Source organism: Heterocephalus glaber, unplaced genomic scaffold (assembly GCF_053883595.1).
Source record: "Heterocephalus glaber isolate CG9 unplaced genomic scaffold, H.glaber_assembly_v1.0 deba00001442, whole genome shotgun sequence".
Classification (NCBI taxonomy): domain Eukaryota; kingdom Metazoa; phylum Chordata; class Mammalia; order Rodentia; family Bathyergidae; genus Heterocephalus; species Heterocephalus glaber.
In genome coordinates, this window is record NW_028258296.1 from 35,063,131 (window position 1) to 35,089,641 (window position 26,511).

General features: G+C 37.9%; 2 protein-coding genes and 1 pseudogene across 8 annotated transcripts in view; 1 reads left to right on the forward strand and 2 right to left on the reverse strand.

Annotated features, from left to right (window-relative positions):
- Window positions 1-1,517: 1,517 nt before the first annotated feature.
- On the reverse strand, window positions 1,518-7,230 carry LOC110346562 (uncharacterized). 4 transcript variants are annotated; one of them, XM_087213187.1, is made up of 3 exons: window positions 6,732-7,230; window positions 3,145-3,221; window positions 1,518-2,648 (listed from the first exon to the last, which is right to left on the reverse strand). In XM_087213187.1, exons 1-2 carry the CDS (start codon window positions 7,227-7,229, stop codon window positions 3,183-3,185), a joined length of 537 nt encoding a protein of 178 aa, XP_087069313.1. In that variant the 5' UTR covers window position 7,230; the 3' UTR covers window positions 1,518-2,648; window positions 3,145-3,182. The 4 variants fall into 4 exon arrangements, 2 of the variants coding, with proteins under 2 accessions (XP_087069313.1, XP_087069314.1); XR_015452011.1 differs by having other exon boundaries at window positions 1,705-2,648; window positions 5,625-7,230; XR_015452012.1 differs by lacking the exon at window positions 6,732-7,230 and adding an exon at window positions 5,842-5,963 and having other exon boundaries at window positions 2,461-2,648.
- The window catches only part of Agl (amylo-alpha-1,6-glucosidase and 4-alpha-glucanotransferase), a 101,805-nt gene continuing 82,250 nt past the window's right edge, over window positions 6,957-26,511 (forward strand). For 2 of the 4 annotated variants that reach the window (XM_004869110.4, XM_004869113.4), the window contains exons 1-6: window positions 6,957-7,097; window positions 7,628-7,774; window positions 18,235-18,445; window positions 18,925-19,091; window positions 19,910-20,113; window positions 26,278-26,459. In XM_004869110.4, the coding sequence (XP_004869167.1) occupies window positions 7,693-7,774; window positions 18,235-18,445; window positions 18,925-19,091; window positions 19,910-20,113; window positions 26,278-26,459 (846 nt within the window). In that variant the 5' untranslated portion in view covers window positions 6,957-7,097; window positions 7,628-7,692. The other 2 variants (XM_004869111.4, XM_004869112.4) reach the window with 2 other exon arrangements.
- On the reverse strand, window positions 16,379-16,977 carry LOC106008083 (nascent polypeptide-associated complex subunit alpha pseudogene; annotated as a pseudogene).

A 26,511-nucleotide genomic window follows, 5' to 3' on the forward strand; every position in this document is an offset into this window, starting at 1 on the left:
ATGTTTAATACATTTTACTTTTGTGATCTTTGGAAGATGAATAACAGCTTAAGAATTAGGGCATAAGGGGCCAAGGGTTCAGCTCAGTGGCACCGTGCCTGCCTTGCAAGTGCAAGGTCCTGGGTTCAATTCCCAGGATGGCAAAAAAAATTAGGCCACAAAAGAGGCTAGATGACTTGCATACTATCCAAGGAAAATACTTTTCCCTAATTCTGTTTTCTTTGAAGAGACAACTTCCCTAAATAATATCCTGGCTTCTCTTTGCTCTTTACCTTGCTCCATTCCTGGGGAGGCAGAGCAATTTATCAGGCAGGTAAATTTGGGAAGAATAATTGTGAGCTCTGTTCTTCCTTGTGTTAGTTACTTTTCTCTTGTTGTTGAGACAAAATACCCAACACCCAAAGTTAAAAGAGAAGGGTTTATTGGCTTACAGTTTATAGAGGTTTCAGTCCATAATCAGCTGGCTCGAAGACAGGGATGGCAAACAAGCATCGCAGAAGAGAAACACAGCACGCACAAAGCAGCAAAGGTAATGAGAGACTTTAACATCTCTCTGTCCCTTTTATCTTATTCAGACTACCAGGGTAAGGGTGGTGCCAAACTAATCACTCACATGTAGTGGTTTAGTAATCACACGCCCTTAACCCCAGCATCACACATTCCAGATTCAACTACCTCTGAAAAAGAAAGTCCCACCTCATTCATATGAGGCTTTGGGAAGACATCGAAACACAAACCATAACATTCCTTTTGGGAGCAAACTGCACCGATCATGATTCTCCCAGTCCTTCTGTGACTGAGAGGGTTGCCTGGCCTACTTCTAGAGTTTAGCTTTAACACCGAAGCTTATTTGGCTGGCACATCTAAAGCAACATTCTCCAACAAGATGTGTGTGTGTGTGTGTGTGTGTGTGTGCGCGCGCGCGCCCAGGCTTAGTGTTCTGTGTACCAAACATTGATTCACCGCCAAGCTTCCTGAGGGAAAAAAATGGTACACTTTTGAAACATTTCTTAATATGGTCAAGCACATCGAATAATCAGCTTCATGTTTTGCTTGGAGACATTCCTCCTAGTCTTTTATCCTCCTTTGCAACCACTTTGGCACTTCTGGACCAGTTTGAGAACAATTAAAAATTTAAATGAAGTACCATGTATTCAAACTGTGACAAGTTTGTCTAGGAAGAAAGGGAGCAGGGGTGAATTCAGAGCCCAGTGTTTCAGTGCAAATCACAACAAACAGGAAGGAAAGAGCCTAAGAATAAAATTAGGATGTCACTGCATGGTAAATATTTGTTAAAGAATGTATCAAGATGTACATATGAAGAAGTAAAGTTGGTCATATTTCTGTTCAAGACCAAACAAAACAAAACGTGAGCTTTATGACCTTGCTTAGGAAAATTCCTAAACACTGACAACAAATTAGCTGAAATCAGTGTGAGATACTTGGAAACTGTGTCAGGAGGAAAGTCAAGAGGTTTTTTTCTTTTGGGGAGAGTGCTCTTTTTTTTTTTTTTTTCTTAGAGTAGATCTTTTAAAATGTTCCACATTCCCAAATTTAAAACTTAATCATTTCACCCTTGCAAATATATCAAATTTCCTGTTAAAATCATGGGCTCCAAAATTTTAATAATGGAGGGCTTAGGATTGGCAGTTTGGTTGTAGAGAAAAAGGGTTACTCCAGCTACACACAGCAGAAAAGTGACAATGGCTTAAATAAGAGATGTTTATTTCCCACATAAAAGTTTAGAGTTAAGCAGTTCAAAGCTTGTGAGGCAACTTTATGAAGACATAAGGCTTCTTCCAACTCATACTTTCCTTCCTTTTATTGTGTGAACCTCATCATAATTGCACAGTAAGGCTCCCAGAGCTCCAGCTATCATAGCTATGTTCAGACAGCAGGATGGAGAACAGCGAAAGAGGAGTTAATTTCTTTCCATTAAGTAGAAGTCCTAGGGCTGGGGCTTTAGTTCAGTGATTCCACTGCCTGCTTCGCAAGCATAAGGTCCCGAGTTCAATACCCAGCACCAAAAAAAAAAAAAGAAGTCTTGGAATACCTTGCAACATTTCTTCTGTATCTTATTAACCAAAACTTAGTCTCAACAAGGTACACACAAAAATAATTTTATATAGACAGTGATGAGACATTCTAAGGCCTAGGTTTTGTTATTAAAGAAATTTTTTGAAAGGAGCATCCAAACTTTGTCTCCAAAGTTCATTTTCTGTGATTATCTTCTTTTTGAAAAATCTCTGATTTTCCATACTTCTTACCATCATATTCAAGTCCTCCTATTTCTCTGCCTTCAATTCTATTTACTTTCCTATCATCTCTTTTTCTCTTCACTGGCTATATTTGTGTCATGGTTCAGATGGAAAATGTTCCCCAAAAGTCTCGTGTATTTGGAGAGTGACTGGATCATGGGGTGCAAAACTCATTAGATTCATCTACTGATGCATTCACAGCTGAATGTACTGGGGGTACTCCTTGCAGGTGAGTCTTTGGCTGTTACCTGGAAAGGTGTATTCTTGACCCCGGCTCCTCCCTTCTCACTCTGCTTCCTGGCAGGCTGAGGCAGGCAGATCACTGCGAGTTTGAGGCCAGCTTAGGCTACACAGTGAGTTGAAGGTCAACTACATCGCAAGCCCCTGTCTCTAAAAGCCAAAAGAAAGAAAGTTGCTTGTGGAGGATATTTTGCCACAGTGACAAGAAAGTAATCAATAGACTCTGAATACTGCAAAAATGTAGAATAATTTATTCAATTTAGAAAGGATTTCACACGATTCAAAGTTCTGTAAAACAAAAGTATGACATTATAATAATGTCAGTGTATAGCACTATAAATTAATATACAGAAAATACTGAAGAGTATAAAAACCGAGTAAGGCAGTCTCATCCATTTCAAATACAGACAACCATTGAATTAGGATCTAACCATCAATACCTCAAATAACCATAATAACAACTTCCTTTTCAAAAAACATACACAAACTTGGAGAAAGCCTCTTCTGACGATGGCCCTTCTCTAGTTTTCCAAGTGCATCAGTATAAATATTTTAGAAAACACGAGTTTCACTATCAAAGAATTGAGAGAATCTATTAGATGTCCCTCAAGGAGATTCTTCTCAAACCCGGGATGATGGCACACACCTGTAATCCCGGCACTCTGGAAGGCTGAGGCAGGAGTGTCATAACTTCAGGACCAGCCTGGGCAGCTTAGCAATACCCTGTCTCAAAAAAAAAAAAAAAAGGTGAGGCTGAGGGCCGGGGCTATAGTTCAGTGTGACAGCCCTGGTTTCCATCCCCAGTGTTCTTCTCCAGAAACTACACCATGAGATTATTGTGCATTTAAAGACCTGCACAGGGCAGGCACATGACAAATGTTCACCAAAATTAAGATGGACATGGCCTTGGACTGCAAATTCATTGGTATTTGAAGAACTTCACAAATAGCATGCTGATATGACTTTTCTTCTTAAAAAGACACTATGTGGCTTGTAAAATTAGTCTGAGAAGGGCCTGGGATTTAGCTCAGTGGTTCCGCCGCCTGCCTCAAAAGTGCAAGGTCCCGAGTTCAATCTCTGGTACCAAAAAAAAATAAAAATTAGTCTGAGAAGCACCTCATATTAAATCATAGTTCTATCACTTAACATTCTTCACTTTATTTCACAATATGGAATCTCCAAAATTAAGGTCATATGTACTAACAAATCTTGTTAAATTCAAGCACCTGTGTAAGAATGTATCACTACTAAAGGAATGCATGTCCTCAATCCATTTTATTCCTTATATCAAGCTGAAATATTGGGCACTAGAACGAGAGTTTTTCTGAAGGAAGGACAGGTGGAAATGCTAACTCTGGAGCCCTAACAGTGAGCAACAGGAGGGCAGGGTGATGAGACAGCCGAAGGAAAGACTAAAGTGGAAGACGACGTGGAGAGGAAGAGCCTGAAGATGAACGTAAGTGTGATCTATGGGTCACAACATGGTCAGGGTCCCAGTCTACTAACGTCTGTACTTAACCAGTACTTAGCACAGATAAGGCACAGTCCTGAACCCTCATTTGGAGGGACCAGGGAAAGGGGGATGTTACTAGAACCTCTGCAGCAAGTGCTAGTCTCCTGGGAGCCACGGCAGCACAAGGCGAATTAACTTATTATATAGGAAAGGTAGAAAAAATGAGACTTTGAGAAGCTGAGCTTTGGGCCTGATCAGAGCTGCTCTGGGCAGCACAGACAAAAGCTCCTGAACTTGCCGCACCTTCTATTCAGTACACAGGGAGAAACAGATGTAACAGATGACTGGGGAGTGGCGGAATTCCTAGATCAATGCGGAACAATGCCAACGAAGATTTGGTTCTTCCCAGGTCATCTTCCGCTGGTGTGGTCTTGGCCTGGAGCATCACAGTATCATGGAATCTTTGAGGTCTCAGTTGTAACCCGAGGCCAAAATGGAATTATGTCTTGAAATGCCATAGCTGGCCTCTAGGCAGGAGAACTAGACCTAATCAAATGATTTTCCCCTAAAATGCTGTAACATTGCTCCCGATCCTCATTTAATTAATAGTAGGTGCTATTTTTATCCCCATTGATTGGTAGGAAAACTAAAGCACAAAGAAGTTGTGTACCTTCCGAGGCTTCCCAACAAGTTAGTGGCATCACTTCATAGTCATGAGTCACAGTGCATCACTTGCACTGCAAAGCAGTCACTTTCAATATTGTTTTGAACCATGACCCCCAGTGGGAACCAAAACTAAGTTACATAAGTTTTGTGAATTAATACTTTTATCAGATGTAACACATTCAGCTATTTCATTTTTAAAATTGCTTGCTGCCACTTAAAAAATGATTTTACAACCTTCCAATGAATTACAACCCACAATTTAAAAAACATCACTTGAGACCAGAAATACAAATTGCAACTCCAAAGCTGTACTATCTTTAACAGTCATTTCAAATTTACTGTTTAGACTCCTGATTCTCCAATCCTATTCCTTCCCTTTTTTCTTCCTCTCTCAATGCTAAATGACAGCTTCTTCTATACCATCCATAAGCCACATACGCTACTGAACACTTAAAATGTAGCTGTAAAAAGAATGTAACACAGCTCATTAATAACTTTTTATATTGATTACATATTGAACTGTCTTAGCTATACAGAATTAAATATATTACAAGTTAACTTCATCTTTTTTTCTTAATGCGGCTTGACATTTTTCAATTACCTATATGGCACTATTTCTACCTGACAGTGCTTGCTACAGTTGCTGCGAATAAAAACCCTGGAATCATCCTTTACTTCTTTTTTTCTTTCCAGGAACAAATTCTACAGGCTGTACTTTGAAAACAGATGCAGAATTCAACAACTTCTCACCACTTTCACTACTATACCTTTTCTCCAGTCTGCCTCAGCGTAGCACCCACACATCACTTCTCTGCCTTGCTAACTGGTCTCCTTGCTTCCTTCCTTGCTACCCACTCCGTTTATTCAGCTATTCCCCAGAAGTTGTGGAGTAATCCTTGTAAAGGATCACACCTCCCACAGCTTTTTCCTAAAGTAAAAGCCCAAGTCTTTGCATTGGCCTTTAAAACCTTACAAGATCAGGACACTCACTCCAACCCTTTTCTTACCGCTCTTCACTCAGCTTCTTCAATTCACCAGGCAGACTGTCCCAAGACCTCCCCAATTCCTGTATGCCTGCATGTAGTCTTCTAACCCGACATCCCCCTTTCTTCTTTCGGTTTTGTTAGTCTTGCAAACTTCCCTCTCCTGAATCTTCTGGATATAGCCCTTCCTTCTCTGCTTTATTTCTTACAACTGATTAATCTACACAATTATTTTTCTCACCAATTAAATGTACGAGTTCCATGAGGGCAGTGAATGTTCTACTGCTGAATTTCTCAACACTTATATGTCTGTTCAACAACAGGTGTTAGTAAGTGAACGGTGCGTTCACCAGCTCAGTTTTGGACCGTTTGCAACTGGCCATTCTCAAAAAAATCTATTGAAATATAGAAATACTTCAGTATTTTTTAAAAATCCATTATCCTTCTTGGAACTACAGTACTGTAATTCCACAATAAATAGGGCACAATTTTTCTCTACATTCCACCAACTTAACCTAAACCCTTTGTCCATTTTCTCATGACCATTAGGTGTTCTGGAAAAGCCTGGGAAGATGGCTTTTCTTATCCCGCAGAAATAAAATCTCAGGCATCTGCGCCGAGTTCTGAATTTCTGACCGAAAATATGTGCAGTTTTATCTCAGACGGTCTTCACTTGTGGTCAGCGCACACTAGGTACCTCTAGATATTGTAAATAAGCGTTTTAGACTGTTCACACTTCACCCACTTAGTCCTTCCTGTCTGTTGTGGAAGCTGTGCCCTGTTAGGACTAGAGGCAATGGTGCTGGAAGGCCTGTCAGAGACTGTCGCCAGGTCTCTTATTTTAGACATGGGGCATGTTTTTTTAAAAAAAATCAAAACAAAGAAACATAATACATCGGGGATATAAGAGGCATCGGAAGCCGGGTCGCTCTACTAGCACCGTCCAGCCTTCCCAGGAAAAGATCTGCAGTGCGGCTCCACCTAGCTCTCAGCTCAGTCTGGCACTGCAGGACTTGAAGCTTCAACCTGGAGCTCGCAGCTGTTCCGGAAGGGCACACCTGGCCGCCACATCTCCCCCTGGGCAGGATTAGGAGCCCGGCCGCAGCGCCTCTACAGCCCCCGGGAATTCACCTGCTCCCTCGAGGTCCGAGACGGGCAAACTCTCGCGAGACCCGCGGTCCCGGCCGGCGGCTCCCGGAAGCGGTCGAGAGGGCCGCTCCACTCCCAACGCTGCGCGCCCCCGGCCGTGTGGGCTCCTGTCGCCTCAGGCAGCGGCTCGAGGCGGAGTCCGCGGGACTCTCCCTGCCTGCCAGTCACGCCGCCTGGGCCCGTCCCCGCGTCGCCACCCCGCCCTCTGCCCTTCACGGCGCCCTGCCCTCCGAGGGCTGCGACCTCGGCGGCTTTCCCTGGTGCTGGCCTGCGCGATCCCGGCCTCGCTCCAGCGCCGCAGCCGCGGGGCCGCAGTGTCTCCGACGCCGCACGTAGAACCCGATCGCCGTAAGTGCTAGGAATGCCGCCCGCCCCAGGGGCACACGCAGTCTTTCTATCTATAGCTCCCTCTGTACATCCTAGGTCTGCGGCAGCTATTCCAGGGGCAGCAACTGCTTCCCGCTGTTCTCTTCTCCCCATTGGTGGCTTCCGACCCGAATTTGGGAATGGGGCGATCGCCCACCTGTTACCGTGGAGCAGACTAATCTCCTGTAAGCAGAAGTGACATTTGGAGCGTCCACAGCCCTTTGGCCTGGGGCTGAAAATAATTTCCGCCAATTCCAGCCTTTCCCAAATGTATTGTTTTTCTCTGAGAATTCTTTAGCTTGTTTTGTTTTAGCTGCAAGATTTGTAACACAGTATTTTTGCTTCAGTCATATTGTGCCTGAAGGGAGGAAACAACTGTTAATTTATAAGAATCCGTGTTTCGCATTGCTCTTCTAGAGTTAAAACACGTTTAGAACATGTAAGTGGCGCTGTCAGCTCTGGAGAGTTTAAGGTAACATTTTCTTTTTCCTAATTCTTTTTTGTTCTCATAGGGGTAACGCATTCGACCTTGGCGTTCTTTTAATGCTGAAAGATTTCAAATCCTCCAGAACACAAAATGGAACACAGTAAGCAGATTCGAATTTTACTACTGAACGAAATGGAAAAGCTGGAAAAGACCCTTTTCAGACTTGAACAAGGTCAGTAGCAAATGTTTTGAGTAGCTCATTTGTGTCTTTTAAAGCTTTGATTCGTTGAAGGTCATATTAAATCTTTAAAACTTTTTAAGTTAAGGTCTGGGGGATGTGGCCGAATGGTGGAGTGTGTGCTTAGTATGAGTGAGTTCCTGGGTCCAATCTCCAGCACCCAAAAAGAAAAGAAAACTTAAAATTAGACATAGTTCGTAGGATCTTTCTTAAACTTGATTTGTGCAAAAATGGCGCTGTGTTCTACAAATATCAACATTAATGATTGATTTTAGAAACATTTTGTATCTGTCATGTTAGAATAGGAATAAAATAGTTCATTTTCTTTGCATGCTAACTTCCACTTAAGCTACATATGTAATCAAAAGATTGACCGTATTATTTCCAATAGCATTTATTGTTAAAACTTAATTAAAAACTTCATATGTAATTTTGCTTTGAATGTATCAATAGTTTGGTTTTTTATAGTTTACTGTTTTTTTATTGAACTTTTGTATTAACAGAGATCAGCAAAAAAGTATATTGTTTGTTTACCAAATGCCTTTCAAATACAGAGAAGGAAAGTTGAAAATACTTTCTTACCAAATAAAAAGTGGAATAACTTTTTGTCATTGGGTTATGTTGAAATATATTTGAGCTGTGATTAAACAGATCAAATTATATTTCTGTAAGATAAATTAATAGTTTTTAGGCTTTGTAATTTTTCAACATTTAAAAACATTTCACACTTATTTTATGTGAATATAATTTGTGAAGTAGAAGCTTAATATATGAAAAATAAAGTCCAGTCTCCTTTATGTGTGTACCAAATGGGCCTTGATAAATGTTTTGGAGAAATTTTATATCTCTAATATTTTGAGCATTAAAATTCTGAAAAAAAAATTCAACCATCTAATGTGCCAAATCCTCCTCTTCTTCCAGCTTTGTTTGTCATTTAAGGTCGTTGAGTAGTTGCTCCATTTTTGGTTTTCCTGACTCTGCACTTTTCCAATTTTTGATTTTTTCCCCCCTACCCTCAAGTGTTCTCTCAACCTGGGATCTGTTACTGGGCTCTCTTCTTTCCACACTTAAATTAATTAATGGTATATGCAGCACTAGGAATCCTTTCTTTTTCTGTTTCCCTATTCTCAAGGAATTGTATGTTCTCCCAGCCTCAGCTTTTACCTCTATGCTGAGTGAAGACTCCTTTGGAAAGAAGGGCCATGAGCTTTGTTTTGTTCTTTGAAGCTTTTGAGTATAGTATGACAAGGGTCAGGAACAAGATTTTCCTGACTCTGCTGTTAACTGTGTGACTTTAAGCAAGTTACATTAATTCTGAGCATTGATTTCTCTATTTGTGAAATGAGAATATTCTGTTCTTCTATGAACTTTCTGAGTTCTGAGGCTTAAAATTAATAATATGTGGCTTTGGGTGATAAAGTCCTAAATAGATACAGTATAAGGCATTGGTAGATCACTCTGCCTGTTGTAACCCTGTATCTTGGCTCCACCCAGTACTATGCTACGGAGTAGTCTTAGTATAGGTCTTCTTGATTGTGCTTCAATCTAACGTGTTTAATCCCCTCCCACCCAGTTCCTGAACTTTCTTGAAACAAGCTTCCCTGTTTATTTTAGTGACGTTTCTATTTTCATATTTTCCCAGGTTAGAACCTTATATTCTTCTTTGATAATTTCTTTTTTATAATCTCTCTTTAAGCCCTATAACTTCTTTCCATGTATTTCTGCCTGCCTAGCCCTCTGTCTCTTCCATAGGACCAAATATAGATACCAGAATAATCTGCTTATACTGTACAGTCTCTTTTCTTTCTATTTATTGGCATCCGTAAAGTCATATTTAAACCCCTGTGTCTGGCTTCTAAAACATTCTTGTTTTGTTTGGTTTGTTTTTTGAGACAGGGTCTCCCTTTGTAGTTCAGGCTGCCCTTTGAACTCACTATGTATCCGAGGCTGGCTTTGAACTCACAGTGATCCTCCTGCCTCAGCCTCCTGAGTGCTGGGATTAGATGTGCACCACGACGTCGGGCATCATTCTGTAGTGGAATCTTTCCTAGTAAGATTGTATCTCATTGTTTCCCACCATTAGAGTGTAACATCTTTATAGTTCCCCTTTATAGTTCCTGTTAATTCTCTCCCCGGACTGTCCTTATACCCCAACTCTTACCAGATTCTTCTGTATCTGTTAAATTCCTTTTATTCTTGTTTTGTATGTTCAGCTTTCAGCTGAAATGCCAGGCTTCTTGATGAAGTCTTTAATTTTTTATTTTCTTTGCTTTGATTTCCAATTACACAGTAAACAAAACAATTAAGTACTGAACAGTGAAGCAGTGTCTAAAAGTTTGTTGGTCTTACAGTGTCCAACTAGAGTTTGAGGTTCATGAGGAAAGGGACAGTTTTACAGTCTTAATGCAGTGTACAAGAGTTAATAAATACTTGTTGATCAGTACCCAAAACTCCAGTTAAAACTGGTAAATTCAGTTACACTATTTGAAGAGGGAACTGTGAAGGGTTTATGGAATGAGAATAATGTGGTTAGATTGGTAGCTCTAGTTAAAACCAGTAAATTCAACCAAATGCTATAAATGGGAATGCCACTTTTTTGAAATAATTTTTAATGTGAAAGATGAAGCGAGGGAACATTGGGACAAGGAATCATTGAGAAGGCTCTTTTTTAAAAAAAATACAAGAATCCTTTTAAAGATAAGGATTTAACATATCAGACTTGAAAAAGTGAGGACAGAGTATGACATATTTTAAAATTAGTAGGACTCAGTGGCACATTTGAGGAAAAACTCATTTTTCATATTGAATTGGTCACCAAACCCCTCTCCATTTTTCTTCTTTTCTTTTTTCCCTAAGAAAGAATTCCTCTTCATTTTTAAGATTGAAATTTCTAAAGATATTTAATTCAACAAGTTAGGACTAAATATTAATCTTACATAGCCAAATCATAGTCTTTTCCGGATTTTTTTATCTGATTTAGTGGTAGTATTACGAACAAAATCAATATTCCTCAAATCTGAAATTTTTGCATCTTTTTATAAAGGTTGGTCAAATTTTCAATTTTTACTATTTAAGAAAATGTACACTGCATCAAATTTCCTTGATTAGAATCTTGAGCTTCTATAAATTGGGTGGGAATAAGAATTTCAATTTACAGTAATACTTTAATCATTCATCTTGCTAATTGTCTTACAACAGGGATATGGCTAATCTAAGTATAGTATTCCTAATGTTAGCATAAGGAATAAGATAGCCACACTGTGTACTGTATGACCTAAGCTAATTTTAGCAGGCTGCGTGATTAAGTATAGAATCTCAATAGTCTGGCTATTCTTATGCTCTGTTTACTGTATATAAAAATTTTAGTTTCAGTGATTTGGATTAGAGATCTAGAGTGGCTCTGGACCCCTGTGGGTATGAACTGATCTGTGTATTAGGGTATGGGAGAAAAAATAAGATCTTTCTTTCCTTCTTTATATCCTTTATATTTTAGGGGTTTTTTAAAGTAATTTAAGTTTTGCTAATATATGAATTGACCGCCTGCCTCGCAAGTATAAGGACCCGAGTTTGATCCCTGGTACCAAAAATAAAAATGAAACAGTGTTAATATATGAATTGACATTGACACTCAGTTTCTAGGTCAGATGACAGACATGTTATGTGGGAAGACATAAAAACAGAGACATATTATGTGGAAAGAGTGTCATGGAAAGGTTGTAGGTCTACAGTGGCTCAGAGGTTAAACCCTCACTTGTTTGTTTATAGTATATTGCCATGAATTGCACTTTTCCCTAAGCCAAGTTAGGTAGATATCCAGGTTGTAGTATCTTAAATAATAGGGAGTAGGGATGTAGCTCAGTGATAGAGTGCCTAGCATGTGTGAGGCCACAGGTTCAATCCTCAGTACTGCAAAAGAAAAGAAGAGAAAAAAATCTCCCTAAAACTTTGGAACAAATGGAAGAGTAATGTGAATCTCTTTTACTTCATAGAGATGGCCAGCCTTAAAGATGAGTTAGAAATTGAGATTTGCTCTTTGAGATTTTTCTTTTTTAGGAATGACAAGTATGATACTTAGAAATTATTATCCCCTCCAAAAAGCACTTTAGATCTTTGAGGCAAACGTGAATGAGAAAGTTAATTGCTTTTTTGAGGAAAATTGATGCTATGGAACAGAGTTTGGCACATTCTCCCATGTAAAGATTCAGGGAGCAAATCTTTCCAGCTTTGCATGCCATTCAGTCTGTTGCCGCTAACCAGCTCTGGCATTGTAGCTCAGAAGCAGCTGTGAGTCCTAAATACGTAAATAAATGGGCATTGGCTGTGTTCCAATAAACTCCTTACACAAACAGGTATAATATTGGCTGCTTATAGTTTCCCTTGCATAGCAAAAGCATTTTGAATGTGTGCTTCTAGAAATGCTTGCATTGTTACATTTTACCCTTGTAAATGAATACATACCAACTTTAAAAATTAGTAACAGTTTTCTAATCTGTTGAATAAAGGGTTTGAGCTGGTTTTCAAATCATATGCTTAATATATTAATACAGAACATCATATGATTAACTTGTAAAAACAATGCTGGATGTCAGAGAAAATATAAATTTACCAGCTGCATTTTAGCAAAAGTCTTTGAATGGGAATGAAGATTTACATCATGGATAGTAGGCATAGCCACCAGGAACTTCCTTCATTTGGATTTAGGTATCTTTGTTTTTTTGTTTTGTTTTGTTTTGTTTTTTGGTACCGGGGCTCGAACTTGGGACCTTGCGCTTGCGAGGCAGGTGGTAGAACCACTGAGCTAAATCCCCAGCCCCATCTTTGGTATTTTTTGCACCTTTGATGTCAGTTAAAGGCATTTATCAAAATAAATAGAATCTGGACTCTTTGGACCACTTTATCTAAAATATTAAACCAAACTTTTAAAAAATATTCAAGTTTATTTAATCACATTGTTTTCACTGGCTAATAGGATCAATATTAATTTTTAGTGAATTAAAAGACTTTTTTGGCCAGGCGTGGTGGTACACACCTCTAATTCTAGGATCTTTTTTTATTTTTTTTTTTGTACCTGGGATCAAACTTGGGTCCTTGCGTTTGCACAGCAGGCAGCAAAACCACTGAGCTACATCCCCAGCCCCACACCTCTAATTCTAGCACCTGGGAGTTCACCTAGCTACATAGTGAGTTCAAGGCCAGTCTGAACTACATAGTGAGACCTTGTCTCAAAAAACAAAACCCTCAAAAAACAGATTTTTTTTTTTTGGTACTGGGGATCGAACTTGGGTCCTTGCACTTTCGAGGCAGGTGATGGAACCACTGAGCTAAATCCCCAGCAAAAACAGATTTTTTTCCCATCGATTAATAAGTAAAGTTAGTCATTAAAATATTGTTCTTTTCATTTCAACTTTATTTTAGTGTTTTACAATTTACATAGTCTATTAGAACAAAATATACATATGCTATATAAATAAATACTCAGATTTATTTGAGTATTATTTGAGTGAATGCTTGTTTTCTTTTTTCTTAAGGATACCACACTGATCCAAATACTGTTTTAGAGTTGGATGAGTTTTAACCTTTGTACTCCAAATTCTCTGAGCTCTTGTTTAAACATAAAAGCAATATTTGTGCAAAATTAACAGAGGACAGGTTATTTAAATATGCCCAATCGGCTCACAGTGTCATCGTTTTCTTGATGATAAATTTAATCATTCCTTAGATGTTTATGATTCTCATAGTTACTAAGTACAGTATTTCATTTCATATTTTAATTTTTTTTGTCTAATTTCTCAATCTGTCCCTTTACAATTGTAGCTCTAATTTTAAAATGATTTTCTCCATTATAAAATTGTACATATGTATAAAAAGACTTATGCTTTTTGTCTTAAAAAAAAAAATGGAACTATACTACAATTTCGTAACCTGCTTTCCCCCTACTTGTAATACAAAGGTGAGTGTATACTACTTTCCTTACTGCCACATTTCAGCCATCCTGTGCTCTAGACCAGATTTTAAAAGTTCTATATAATGCATAAAAGCAAAAGGAAATTCTTAGTTTCATTGTGCAATGTGAAAAGTGAGTCTTTGTATTTTTATAGCTACTTAGTAATTCCTAATTTGATTTTTGCTTGCTAAAGGATTTACCGTGAATAAATTTATATCTGTATTTTGTTCCAATTGAGGGAGATATTAATAGTACTTATCACTAGATAATAACTTTTCCAGAAATGTTTAGAACTTCCATTCACTAATATCATCCATATTGCAGAGTGAAAACAAACTGTATTTAGCTTGGCAGTTACAGGTGTTTAATTAGCGTAAGTTGGAAGAGTCCATTATTCTCCTAATGTCTTACTGAAATCTTTTGTTCACAAAGAATATTTAACCCAGTATTTAAAATTGTGGTTGCTACCTATCAAACATCAGTGTGAGGGATTTACCTCTACCAAAGAACAATTTTAGACCTCAGTGGAAATGCAGCGTATCTACATGTTCCTACATTTAGTATTTGCTTTGAACCAAACTGTTGTTTGTTTTGCAGTACTGGGGATTGAACCAAGGACCTTGGTACTAAGCTATGTCTCTAGCCCTTTTTAATTTTTTTTTTTAAGAAAGAGTTTCACTAAGTTGCTCAGGCTGGGCTCAATGCAGCCCTCTTGCCTCAGCCTCCCAGAGTACCACCATGCCAAGGTCATTTTTTTTAATGTATAAATAAAAGGCAGTTTATACTGTTAACTCAGAGTCATATCCAGCATAACAGGATTCATAGTAGCTTTCCCGCTTTATTTATGACATCAGTATCTAATAGTGAGAAAGCTGGCTTTCATAACTTTTGTTTTGAAAGATATTTTCACTAGATATAGAATTTTAAGCTGACAGTTTTAGTCATTCTGTTAGAGGCATACTTCAGAGATACTGCAGATTTGGTTCCAGTCCACCACAATAAAGTGAGTCATACAATTTTTTGTAACGTGATACTGTTTCACCTGTAGGTGGAACTTCTTTCAAAATTGGAGTCAGTTCTCTCAAACCCTGTTTATCAACTAAGTTTATGTAATATTCCAAATCCTCCTGCCATTTCAACAATGTTTACAACATCTTAGATGCAATCTAAGAGTACGTAAATTCCATCTCAATATGCTTTGTTCATCCATAAGAAATCACTCATTTGTTAATTTTATCATAAACTTGAAGCAGCTCAGTCACGTCTTTAGGGTCCACTTCTGATTCTAGTTCTCTTGCTGTTTTCATCATATCTGCTTTACTTTCTCAACTGGTCTTGAACTCCTCAAAGTTATCCATGACGATTCCACGCTTTTTTTTTTTTTTTTTATCGTACCGGGGATTGAACTCAGGACCTTGTGCTTTCAAGGCAGGCACCGGAACTACTGAGCTAAATCCCAGGCCCTTCCACACTTTTCTTAATGATGATATTTTGAGCTCCAGCCATGAACCGTGAATGTTCTAAGAATGATGAGCATTGACTTCAATTTAAAGGTATCCTAACAAGAGTCAGTCTGTCTTCTGTTACTCTGACACCAAGCATTGACTTCTCTCTAGCTGTGAAATTCCTAGGTGTCATCTTCATCAGTGATCTTACTACAGCTTTTACATTGTTACTTGCTATTTCAATTTGGACTTTTACAAGAGAGAGACAGCTTCTTCCCTTAAATGTTGTGAGCCAGTGTTGTTTTCGGCCTTTGCTTCTGCAGCTTCCTTCTCTCAGCCTTGAAGAGAGGGTCTTGCTCTGGATTAGGTTTTGTCTTAAGGAAATACTGTGGCTGGTTTGATCTTCTATCTAGACCACTAAAATTTTCACTATATCAGCAATAAGGTTGTTTTGCTTTCTTACTCATGTGTTCATGGGAGTCACACGACTGATTTTACTTCAAGAACTTTTTCTTGCCTTCACAGCTTGGTTAGCTTTTTGGTGCAAGAGGCCTAGCTCTCATCCTGTCTCAGCTTTCAATGTGCTTTTCCACTAGGCTGAATCATTTCTATCTTTTGATTTAAAGCTAGAAGATAGCTTTGATTTTAAGCTAGAGAGATATGTTACTTCCTTTCATTTGAACACTTAGATTAGGGTTATTAACTGGCCTACTTTCAGTAATCATATCTCAAGGAACAGGGAGGCCTCAGGAGAGGGAGATGGATAGGAGATTGGCCATCAGTGGTTCAGTTAGAGCATGTAAAACATTAACCATTTAATTTTTCCTCCTTATTTGGTTCCAGTTCAAGTTGCTCCCAAAACAGTTACAGTACTTAGATCAAAGATCACTAATCAGTTAATCAGATATAATAATAATAAAAATTTTGTTGAATTATAATTACCAAAATGTGACATAAAAACATGAAGCAAGCATGTGCTATTGGAAAAAGGTACCGACACACTTGCTCAATACAAGATTACCACAAGCCTTTAATTTATGACAAGTAGATTTGACTATAGTCAGACCTTTCACATTCTAATATTTTTTTCATTCAATAAGTCGTAACTTTATTAGTGATAGAAATAGTACAAATTTCAAACCACGCTGCAGTGACCTTTTTGAAACACCAAAAAAAGTCCTCCTTTCAGATGTGGTTCTATAACAGCACTTACAATGCATTACTGTCGTTCTTCAGGGCTCGGACAGCTTTTGCCCTCCACACCTTTGCTTGTGGCATAACCAATACTATGTCCTTAACTTCCACACCTGTTTCATCAACCTCTTCCTCTTCACTCTCCTCTTGTACGGTTGGAGTCTGTATTTTCTTGAATGTTTGAACTTTGAATTTCTCAGCAGCTGCTAACTGTGCTTGCTGAGATAAATCCTCAATCTTGATTTCCCCGAAAACTATGTAGGTATCTGAAACTGGACTCTTATAGACATCTGGTTTTGTGATGACAAAGAGGATATTCTTAGATTTCCAGGTAGTGACTCTAGTAACCCCTGTAACCTCCCGAAGACCCAGTTTGGACATAGCCTTCAGTGCCTTCTTTTCATTCCAGCTTTATTTTCTTTACGGACTGTTTCTTCATCGATTTCAGCTGCTGCTGCAAGCTGGGCTTGTTGTGTGATTGCTTATGTGGAATCTTGCTCCTCTAGCTCTGGTACTGATTCATCACTGTCCGATTCTGTTCCAGACCCTGTGTCAGCCTGGGGCTGTGGAAACTGCTCTGCAGCAGGGATGGTTTCTGTGGCTTCACAGGGCATTTTATGCAGAGAATGCAGAACCAACATGGCAGCAGCACATTCTAATATTTTTGAAGATGATTTGAAGTCTACCTTAAGCCAACCAAAACTTTTTTTCTACAGAAAGATTTTAACTATAATGTGTTCATTATTCCCCACTTATGGTAAAATACTTGTGTAACATAGTACCAAGTCTCAGATATATTTTTAATAGAAACAAACTAACAAAATTTGGAATATCTTGGTTCTCAGGATTCCAACAAAGATGTTAGTAATAAACCATGAAGAGGAGGGATGTGAGCAGTAGTGCATGAGAGGGGTCTATGTGCTGGCTCACAAGGAGTGATTGTGCACATTCCTTCCCAGTTCCATGTTCAGTGATGTGTTGGTATCTTTAGATTGTAGTGGGGCTGTTCCCACCAGAAAGTCGGCAAGCACCACGAGTCTGTGTTTCACACCACCCCAGTCAGTTGTTCAGTCTTTACTAGCGCACAACTGTATTTCATCAGACATCAGTCAGTCACACAGATACCTCCAGAACTCCTGTTGGAAGTGTGAATTCTGTCTTTTGAGGTTAACTTCTGTCAGTGAAGATGGCTTTCTCTATGTAGTAGAACAGTTGTCCCATGATACCTCCCAAGTTTTATATACAGTCCCATCTTCTACTGATCTTTTTTTTTTTGGTACCGGAGATCGAACTCGGGTCCTTGCGCTTGTGCAGCAGGTGGCGAAACCACTGAACTAAATCCCCGGCCCTACAGTCCCATCTTCTGACACCATAGAGTCACTCACTTTCTCCATTGTAGTTCGGAAATATTGGAAAAGGTCTGAGTTGAGGGTAGGGAGCTTAGAGGGGTTGGGGGGGGGCGGTTGGGGGGGGTTAAAGGTACATAAGGTCACATTCAGACTGTGCACATCTTAAAGTAGCTATATGAATAGGAATCAGTTTCCTAAGAAAGTAAAAGGGCCCATTATGAAGCAGACTGTTCTATCATGTTTACTATACTTGGTAAAATATAAAATTTGGCTAAATAAAAGTATGTAGTTCCAAAACAGCATTAATTATATGGAGTTATTTTAAACATGACTGAAAAAAAACATGGTTTTTGAAAGACTAAATAAGACATCTAAGACAAAAGTGAGTGTGACACTGGATCGCTGCTGAGCTCTGTGACTCACCATTTAAAAACTGATAAACCAAAAAAAAAGACATCTATTCTTTTTAAAACGTTTTGTAAGTCCTACACTGATTTTATTAAAATATGCTTTTTTGTTTAGGGTTTGAACTACAGTTCCGATTAGGCCCAACTTTACAAGGAAAAGCAGTTACTGTATATACAAATTACCCATTTCCTGGAGAAATATTTAATCGAGAAAAATTCCGTTCCCTGGATTGGGAAAACCCAACGAAAAGAGAAGATGATTCTGATAAATACTGTAAACTTAATCTGCAGCAGTCTGGATCATTTCAGTATTACTTCCTTCAAGGGTAAGTTAGGTGTTATGTGTTCAGGAAAAAAAAGTTAATTTATTTTATGACCTGAAGTTACCGTATAAACAGTGGCAGTGCAGTTTTTTTTCAGTGCTTTCTTGAAATGCAAAAAGAATATGATTCTTCAATTTCTAGGAAGTTACTATATGGTCCATTTTAGAGTCAAATATAAATTTTTAAGGTAGTCTTTTCCTGCAACATGATTATAGGATGCTATTTAGTTGAGACCCCTTGCTATTACTGATGGGATTTGGCACATTTATTTTTCATTAAACCTGTTGTGTCATGTAATCTTGTAGTAGTTGAGTAAAAGCAGCTTCCATTATTTTTTGTTGCACCTTTGTAAATGATTTTTTGTGCTTAGAAACAAATACATTTTAAAATGAGACAATTAACCTCCTAGAGTCACACTATTAGAAAAGGATGTTTTTCCCTGTCACTAATTGGAAAGTTTTTGTTTTGTTTTTTTCTCTTAGAAATGAGAAGAGTGGTGGAGGTTACATAGTCGTGGATCCTATTTTACGAGTTGGTGCTGATAATCACGTGTTACCCTTGGACTGTGTTACTCTCCAGACATTTTTAGCTAAGTGTTTAGGACCTTTTGATGAATGGGAAAGTAGACTTAGGGTTGCAAAAGAATCAGGTAATGTCAGCTTCCTTTATTTTTTCCTTTTTTTGAAAAAGAAATCAATGTAATTATCCTCTAATACAGTTTTCAAAAGTTGTGTTTTTCTTTTAATTTTGTTTCTTAATATATTTAGTAATATAGATAAACTGTATGAAATTTTTTATACTTGACCACATTTAATCTATAAAAATGGCAAGTTAAGGCCGGGGATTTAGCTCAGTGGTTCTGCTGCCTGCCTCACAAGTGCAAGGTCCTGAGTTTGATCCCTGGTACCAAAAAAATGGCAAGTTATATGGTTTAATTTAATAATTGATGGAACTCTGCTAAAATGACATATTATCATTTGAAAGGATTTGTTTTCAAATATGAAAATTAATGGTAAACTATTATAATAATGTTCATTTTCTACCTTCAAGTTGAATATAGTGTGAAGAAAGAAATGAAAAGTTCACTGACATAACTAAGTTCTGTGAATACAAGTATTGTAGAATATTGGAAGTAGAAAAAAGTGTATATTGATATACTTGCATGGGAAATGTTATCTTATATCCAACAAATAAAAACTAAACAGCTAATAATAATTAAGCATTATGTGTAATTTTTTTATATATATTATCTCCTTATCCGTATCTTGTAAATGAGACCACTGATCTCACTAAATGATTTAAGCAGTGTATACAAGTGGAAATCAAACCTATGTCTTAGACGCCTTTTCTAGTAGCATGGTTGCCTTCTTATTTATAATTACTTAAGAAAGTTTACATTTATATTTTGCTTAGTTTTAGGTTAGTCACTTTTTTTCTTACAGTAGTCCTTGTTTTCTTGCTTTACAGGGTACAACATGATTCACTTCACCCCACTGCAGAAGCTTGGACTATCTAGGTCATGCTACTCCCTTGCTGATCAGTTAGAATTAAATCCTGACTTTTCAAGACCTAATAGAAAGTATAACTGGCATGATGTTGGACAACTAATGGAAAAACTGAAGAAAGAATGGAATGTTCTTTGTATTACAGATGTTGTCTACAATCATACTGGTATGACCTTAATTAAATTTTTTTTTTTTGGTACTGGAGATTGAACTCAGGACCTTGCACGGCACGCACCGGAACCACAAAACTAAATCCCTGGCCCAACCTTCATTAATTTTGATGAGAATGTTAAATTCTAATTATTTTATTCACTGATACATACACACACACACACACATTTGCACTATACTATTGAGCTACATCCCCATCCCTTATATAAGATGCATTTTAAAGAAACAAATGGTGATTGAATGTTTTTCAATTTAACAGTTCATTTTGTATAGTGTCACTTTCTTTTTTCTTTTTTTATTTCTTTTTTTATTTTTTGGTACTGGGGATCGAACTCAGGACCTTGGGCTTATGAGGCAGGCACCAGAACCACTGAACTAAATCCCCAGCCCTAATGTTTTGTTTTGGTTTTTTTGGTACCGGGGATTGAACTCAGGACCTTGGGGTTGCATGCAGGCATGGTGCCACTGAGCTAAATTCCTGGCCGTCACTTTTTTCTTTTAAAGGAACCAATATTAGTTGAAAATATAGTTGATATATAAGTACTTTTTATGTGATGATTATAAAAATAGAGTGATTGTAGAAGGGACATAATCACATATTTCAAATTAGAGTATTAATACTTTCCATAATAAAATATATATACCAGAAGTTCTAGTCCTGTAGCATATATGAATGACTTCTGTTATTGTAGAGAAAATCACTGGTTAGCTTTCAAAGTTATATATTTTACTTGTTAAAGGAGCACCAAAAAAAAGACTATAAAGTTAGCACATTCTGGTTCCCAAGATAACCTTAATTATATAGAATCCTATAAAATATGTAAAATTTTCCCAACTGATGATCCTCAAGGAATAATTGTTCCCTTTACCCATCAGAGCAGCTGAGCCTGATCTGGTGAAGCCTCTAGCCATGATTTTGAAGTTTAATCCAGTGTACATTACAAATATTATCTTCTGTGTGTGCCACAGTGTAGAAGAGTGGACACTACTGACACGTATGTAAAGAACAGGAATTGTGAATAGTGTAAAAATTTAAATGAAATCATTATTGTTTCATATTTTTCAAGAAACCATAAAAATATGAAAATGCTTAAAGATTATAGATCTGGTTTGTTAATATAGACACTATCAGTTAATGCTTACTAAAGAAACGGACTTAAAGCAAGATATACAAATATATAAAAATTTACAAGATTGACTTATAGTGGCCACACACAGAGTCAGATGTGGAAGAGTGCAAAAGGTCTGTCTGCACGCTGGAGATCTGAAGGGTCCCGACAAAGGCCTGGAGCTTGCTGTAGTGTCCCGTGTGAGTCCATAGCAGGAAGCCAAAGGGTCCATGATGGAAGGCTGAAGAGCCTGTGCTGGAAGCCAGGAGATGATGACTCCGGTGAAGACTGGAGCTCCTCTGAAGAAACAGAAGCGAGCCTTCCTTTCTTTCCCTTCTATTCCTTTCAGGCTACAAGCCTATTGGTTTGTGCCACTCACACCCAGGATGGGGCTTCTGTCTTCAATAAATCCCTTCAGCCATACCTGCAACTATCCAATTTAATTGGGTGTTTCTTATTCAAGTTGACCCAATCAGTAACTATCACAGACAATAATATCCAGTAATAATGGCAAATCTTGGGGCCAGGGATTTAGCTCAGTGGTTTCGCCACCTGCTGCGCAAGCACAAGGACCTGAGTTCGATCTCCGGTACCAAAAAAAGGCAAATCTGGATTTGTAAATAATAATAATGCAAATCAGGATTCAGTGTCCATAGTGAAAACTGTAACTCAACAACTCAGTATTTGTCACTTGAAATACTGACAGTATTCATAATTACTTAGACATCTGTAATATTATTCACATTGAGTTAATCAACATAGTGACATTTTCTTAGTTACAAAGTATAGAATTAGATTACAGCTTAGCCAGCTATATCAGAGAGAAAACTGTAGTGGTTTAAGATTGAAATTGTATTTATCTCTTATGAAAGAGTAGGTAAGCATGCTAGGACTAAAATAGTAGCTCCATGGCATTAGGGAATCAGATTCTTTCTCTCATGTTGCTCTGCCATCTCCATCACTTTGCTTCCAACTTTTAATCAAATATGGTTTCTCTGGCTTCTGTATCATATTCCACCCAAGGTTCTGCTCACATTGCATCAGGTCAGATTTTGTCTCTTATTCCATGTACTTTTAAAGAAGACTTGCAGTGAAGTCTTTGATTTGCCAGCCATGTGTACAGCTGAACCTTGAGAGTTTCATTACTAAAGGAAGAAAGAATGAAAATTGAAGTACAATAGCAGTTTTTGCCACAGACAGTATTTCTGAAGCATTTGAGAGATTCTGTGCATGTAAAAGAAGTAAATTTTGTCACAGCTCCCTTGGAAACTGTTGCAAATCATAATGTCCCTTCTGTGAAACAGGATTGCATTTAAAAAGTTACTGTTCAGGGGGATCCACTTCCAGAATTACAGCAGGAGGGCTCCACACATCCTCTACCCAGTGAAACAACCATAATTGATGAAAATTATTTTAAAATAATCATTTAAAGGCCAGGGATTTAGCTCAGTGGTTCCGCTGCCTGCCTCGCAAGCACAAGGTCCCGAGTTCAATCTCTGGTACCAATAAAAAAAAATTTTTTTTTAAAATCATTTAAAATCCCCAGAGAAATGTTTGGCATATGGAGAAACTAGAAAATCTACTAGATTGTGGTAAGAGCAGCAAGTCTCTCATTTAAACAGAAATCTGCTCCCTTATCCTGTCCATGAGCTCAATTGTTGTCTCCCAGGTGCTGTATCCCAGATGCTGTAGCCTTCTCCCCCAGCTCCCATTTGGGGGTGCAACTTCACCCCGAGAGGGTCAGGCTGCCTTTCATTCCCCTACCCCATGTCACAGAAGCTCTGTTGCCAGGTGGGCAGCTCCCTTTCTCACCCACTCGTGGCTAGATGTCCTAGCCCAGGGTAACAGACCATGGACACTGAAAACCCAGTCTTTTTTTTTTTATTATTTTAAATTTAAATTTTAGTTTTATTTTACTTTTTTTATTTTCCCCATTAACTTTATTGGTACATTTTCGGTATAAAATACAGTTACATTCATCATTGGGATCTTGTACCATTACATGAGTCTCTTGGTTCTTATTTTTTTTCCCCTTCCCTTGCCCTTCCTTCACCCCCTCCACCCTTCCCTATTTGCAAAGACCTTGTTTCCATATTATTTCCTCTTCTCATATTTTGAAAACCCAGTCTTGACAAATGCCACAGATTCTTGCTGTTATTATTTTGGGTAAGTTTTTCTCAGTGTGCTAAATGCCCTTCCAGAGACATTAAGTGATTGTTTTTTTAATGATTTTTACCAGTTAAATTGGGAACAGTGTTTTTTGAGTCCTTTACTCCAGAAGTGTGTGATTAATTTTTATTATCATTACTTTTTTTTTTTTGGTACTGGAGATTGAACTCAGGACCTTGCGCTTGCAAGGTAGACAGCAGCACCATCCCTGGCCCCACCTGTGATTAATTTTTAATTTTGGTGTGTTTTTGTTTTTTTGGGGTGTTTTTGGTACTGAGGATCGAACTCGGGTCCTTAATTTTGGTATGTTAAAACACAGTCAGGAGTTTCATTCCTCTTTCATGTAGAATTTAAAAAAGGATACATACCTTCCTTGTTTAATGCTTTGAATTACTTCATTTGATACTTAATTTGTTTGAGAAGAGACCATTTCAGGACTTTACCATTAAAAAAATCAGCATGTCAGGATATGGTGGCACACACCTATTATCCCAGCCACTGGGGAGGCTGAGGCATGAAGATCGAAAGCTCGGGGGCAGCCAGAGCATCTTAGCAAGACCCTGCACTGAAAGGGCTGGTAGAGCACATCCTACTATGCACAGGGCCCTGGGTTCAGTCCTCAATACTATAAAAAAAAATTAGAGTAGAACCAGGCATGATACTTAGCTATTTGGAAGAACCTAGTGGTTGAAGACCAGCCTGGGTCTCATAGCTAAACTCCTCAAAAGAAAAGGGCAGTGGGGAGCCTTAGCATTTATTCATAGCATTCATATATACGTATGTATGTATGTGAACTCAGGATCTTGCATGTATTAGACAAGTACTCCATCACTGGGCCCTGCCTCTAGCCCAGTAAGTGAAAATTCTAACTAAATATAACCATTGCTACATTTTATCTTTTTAACAAATACCTTGAATTTCAGTGAATGTGATGATGAATCTAAAAAATAGCATCTTTATTTGTTTGTTTTGTTTTTGTTTTTTGAAACAGTGTCTCACTATGTAGTTCAGGCTGGCCTTCAACTCACTATGTAGCCCAGGCTGGCCTCGAACTCATCCATCCTCCTGCCTCAGCCTCCTGGGTGCTGGGATTATAGGTGTGTGCCACCACACCCAGAGGAACAGCATCTTGATGCAAACTTTGAAAATTATCAATTTAACTCTTATTGTACGATCTGTATTCTTTACAAAACCTTCTTCATCTAAGTGTTTATTGTGGGCATAAATAAATACTATATGAATAGTTTACTAAATACAGAAATAGAAATAATAATGATTCTAAAAATCTGTAAGAGCATTCAGCTGAGTAAATGAGACATAAACACATTCATCTCAGCAACAGAGCAAAGAGGTTATGATTCCAAATTCTGAAGAGAGAATTGCTCAAGTTAATTCCTGGCTGTCTGACTTTGGCTGAGTTACTTTCTATGCCTCAGTTCTTCATCTATTAACGAACATAATAGTATATTCTCTATCAAATGGTAGGAAATGAGGAATCATAAATTAGTGCATGTAGGGCTGGGGATTTAGCTCAGTGGTTACGCCGCCTGCCTTTCAAGCACAAGGTCCCGAGTTTGATCCCCGGTATCAAAAAAAAAAAAAAAATTAGTGCATGTAACTGTTTAGAACAATTCCCAGCATGTGGTATGTATGCAGTGATTGCTATTCCTTATTATTTCACTAACCACTCTTCTCTTTAGTGTGAATTCAGGGGGCATTAGCCCATTTAAAAATCATACAAGCTTGCCAGGTGTGGTGGCGCATGCCTGTGATCCCAGCACTCAGGACGCTGAAGTTTGAGGCCAGCCTGGGCTACATAGTGAGTTCAAGGCCAGTCTGAACTACAAAGTGAGACCCTGTCTCCAAAATAAAAACACAGATATACAGATAGATGATAGATGAGTGGATGGGTGATGGGTGGATGGATATCAGGCAAATTGTGTATGAGTCTTCTCCATTTAAAAAAAATCTTTATAATGTTGTAAGTTATCTTTAATAATTGGCATCTTTCCAAACTCCTGATTCTGCTTCTGAACTTACTGATGCAAATGGATAAAAAGATACAAACCACATCCTTATTCCTTCAGTATATTTCTTTTAGAAACTTCTTAGCCTCACTTTTATCTGTCTTATCTAAGCCCGTATTTTATTAACCCTCATGATTACTATGCAAAGAGATTACCCATGAGATAACTGATTTTTCTTCAATCAGGATTTTCTTTTTTTTTTTTTTAATCAGTACATGTTTGCAGTACATAATGTTTACATTCCATGTGTGGAGTTAGTACCTGTACGTAAAACACCTTCATTCTTTTTTCATCCTCTTTCCTTCTCTTCTCTCCCTTTCCCTTCATCTCTTGATCCCCTTCCCATTTGAAAAAGCTCCATCTCCCTACTTCCTATTATCCTTTTATTTCACTCCTTATATTTTGGGTTTTTCATATAAGAGAAATCATCCAATATTTAAGCTTGTGTGCCCAATTTATTTCACTTAACATTATGGTCTCAAGGTGCATGTGTGTCTACAAATGACTCATTTATTTTTCTTTATAGTAGATAGTACTCCATTGTGTATAAATACCAGGTTTTCTTTATTACTAATTTGTTGATAGCACAATTCATAATAGCCAAATATTGGAAGCAAGCCATTAGAATTTTCTAAGCAGAATTAAAATTTAAAATAGTATGGTGAAATAGATTATAGGATATCATACAAAGAAAATTTTATATGATAGTATCATAAAATACTAATGTCTAAGGCAGAAGGAAATTAGTGGTAGATGTCAATGTTTTCTTTTACTTTTAAGCTTAGCACAGGTATTTTCTTTAATTATAAAATATTCACTTTAATCACAAAATATGTGTTTCCTTTCTCTTTAAGCTGCTAACAGTAAATGGATCCAGGAACATCCAGAATCTGCATATAATCTTGTGAACTCTCCGCACTTAAAGCCTGCCTGGGTTTTAGACAGAGCATTCTGGCATTTCTCCTGTGAGGTTGCAGAAGGGAAATTCAGAGAAAAGGGAATCCCTGCTTTGATTGAAAATGATCACCACATGAATGTAAGTATGTGTAGAGAACCATCACACCAAATTAGAGTTAACAACATTTCTA

What these genes read in the sequence shown, in the direction of transcription:
- LOC110346562 (XM_087213187.1), bottom strand. Translation starts at nt 7,229, where the DNA reads ATGGGGAGAAGAGAACAGCGGGAAGCAGTTGCTGCCCCTGGAATAGCT. An exon ending in CTCGGACCTCGAGGGAGCAG is followed by an intron (nt 3,222 to 6,731) that starts GTGAATTCCCGG and finishes TTTTTGAGACAG; the next exon opens with GGTATTGCTAAGCTGCCCAG.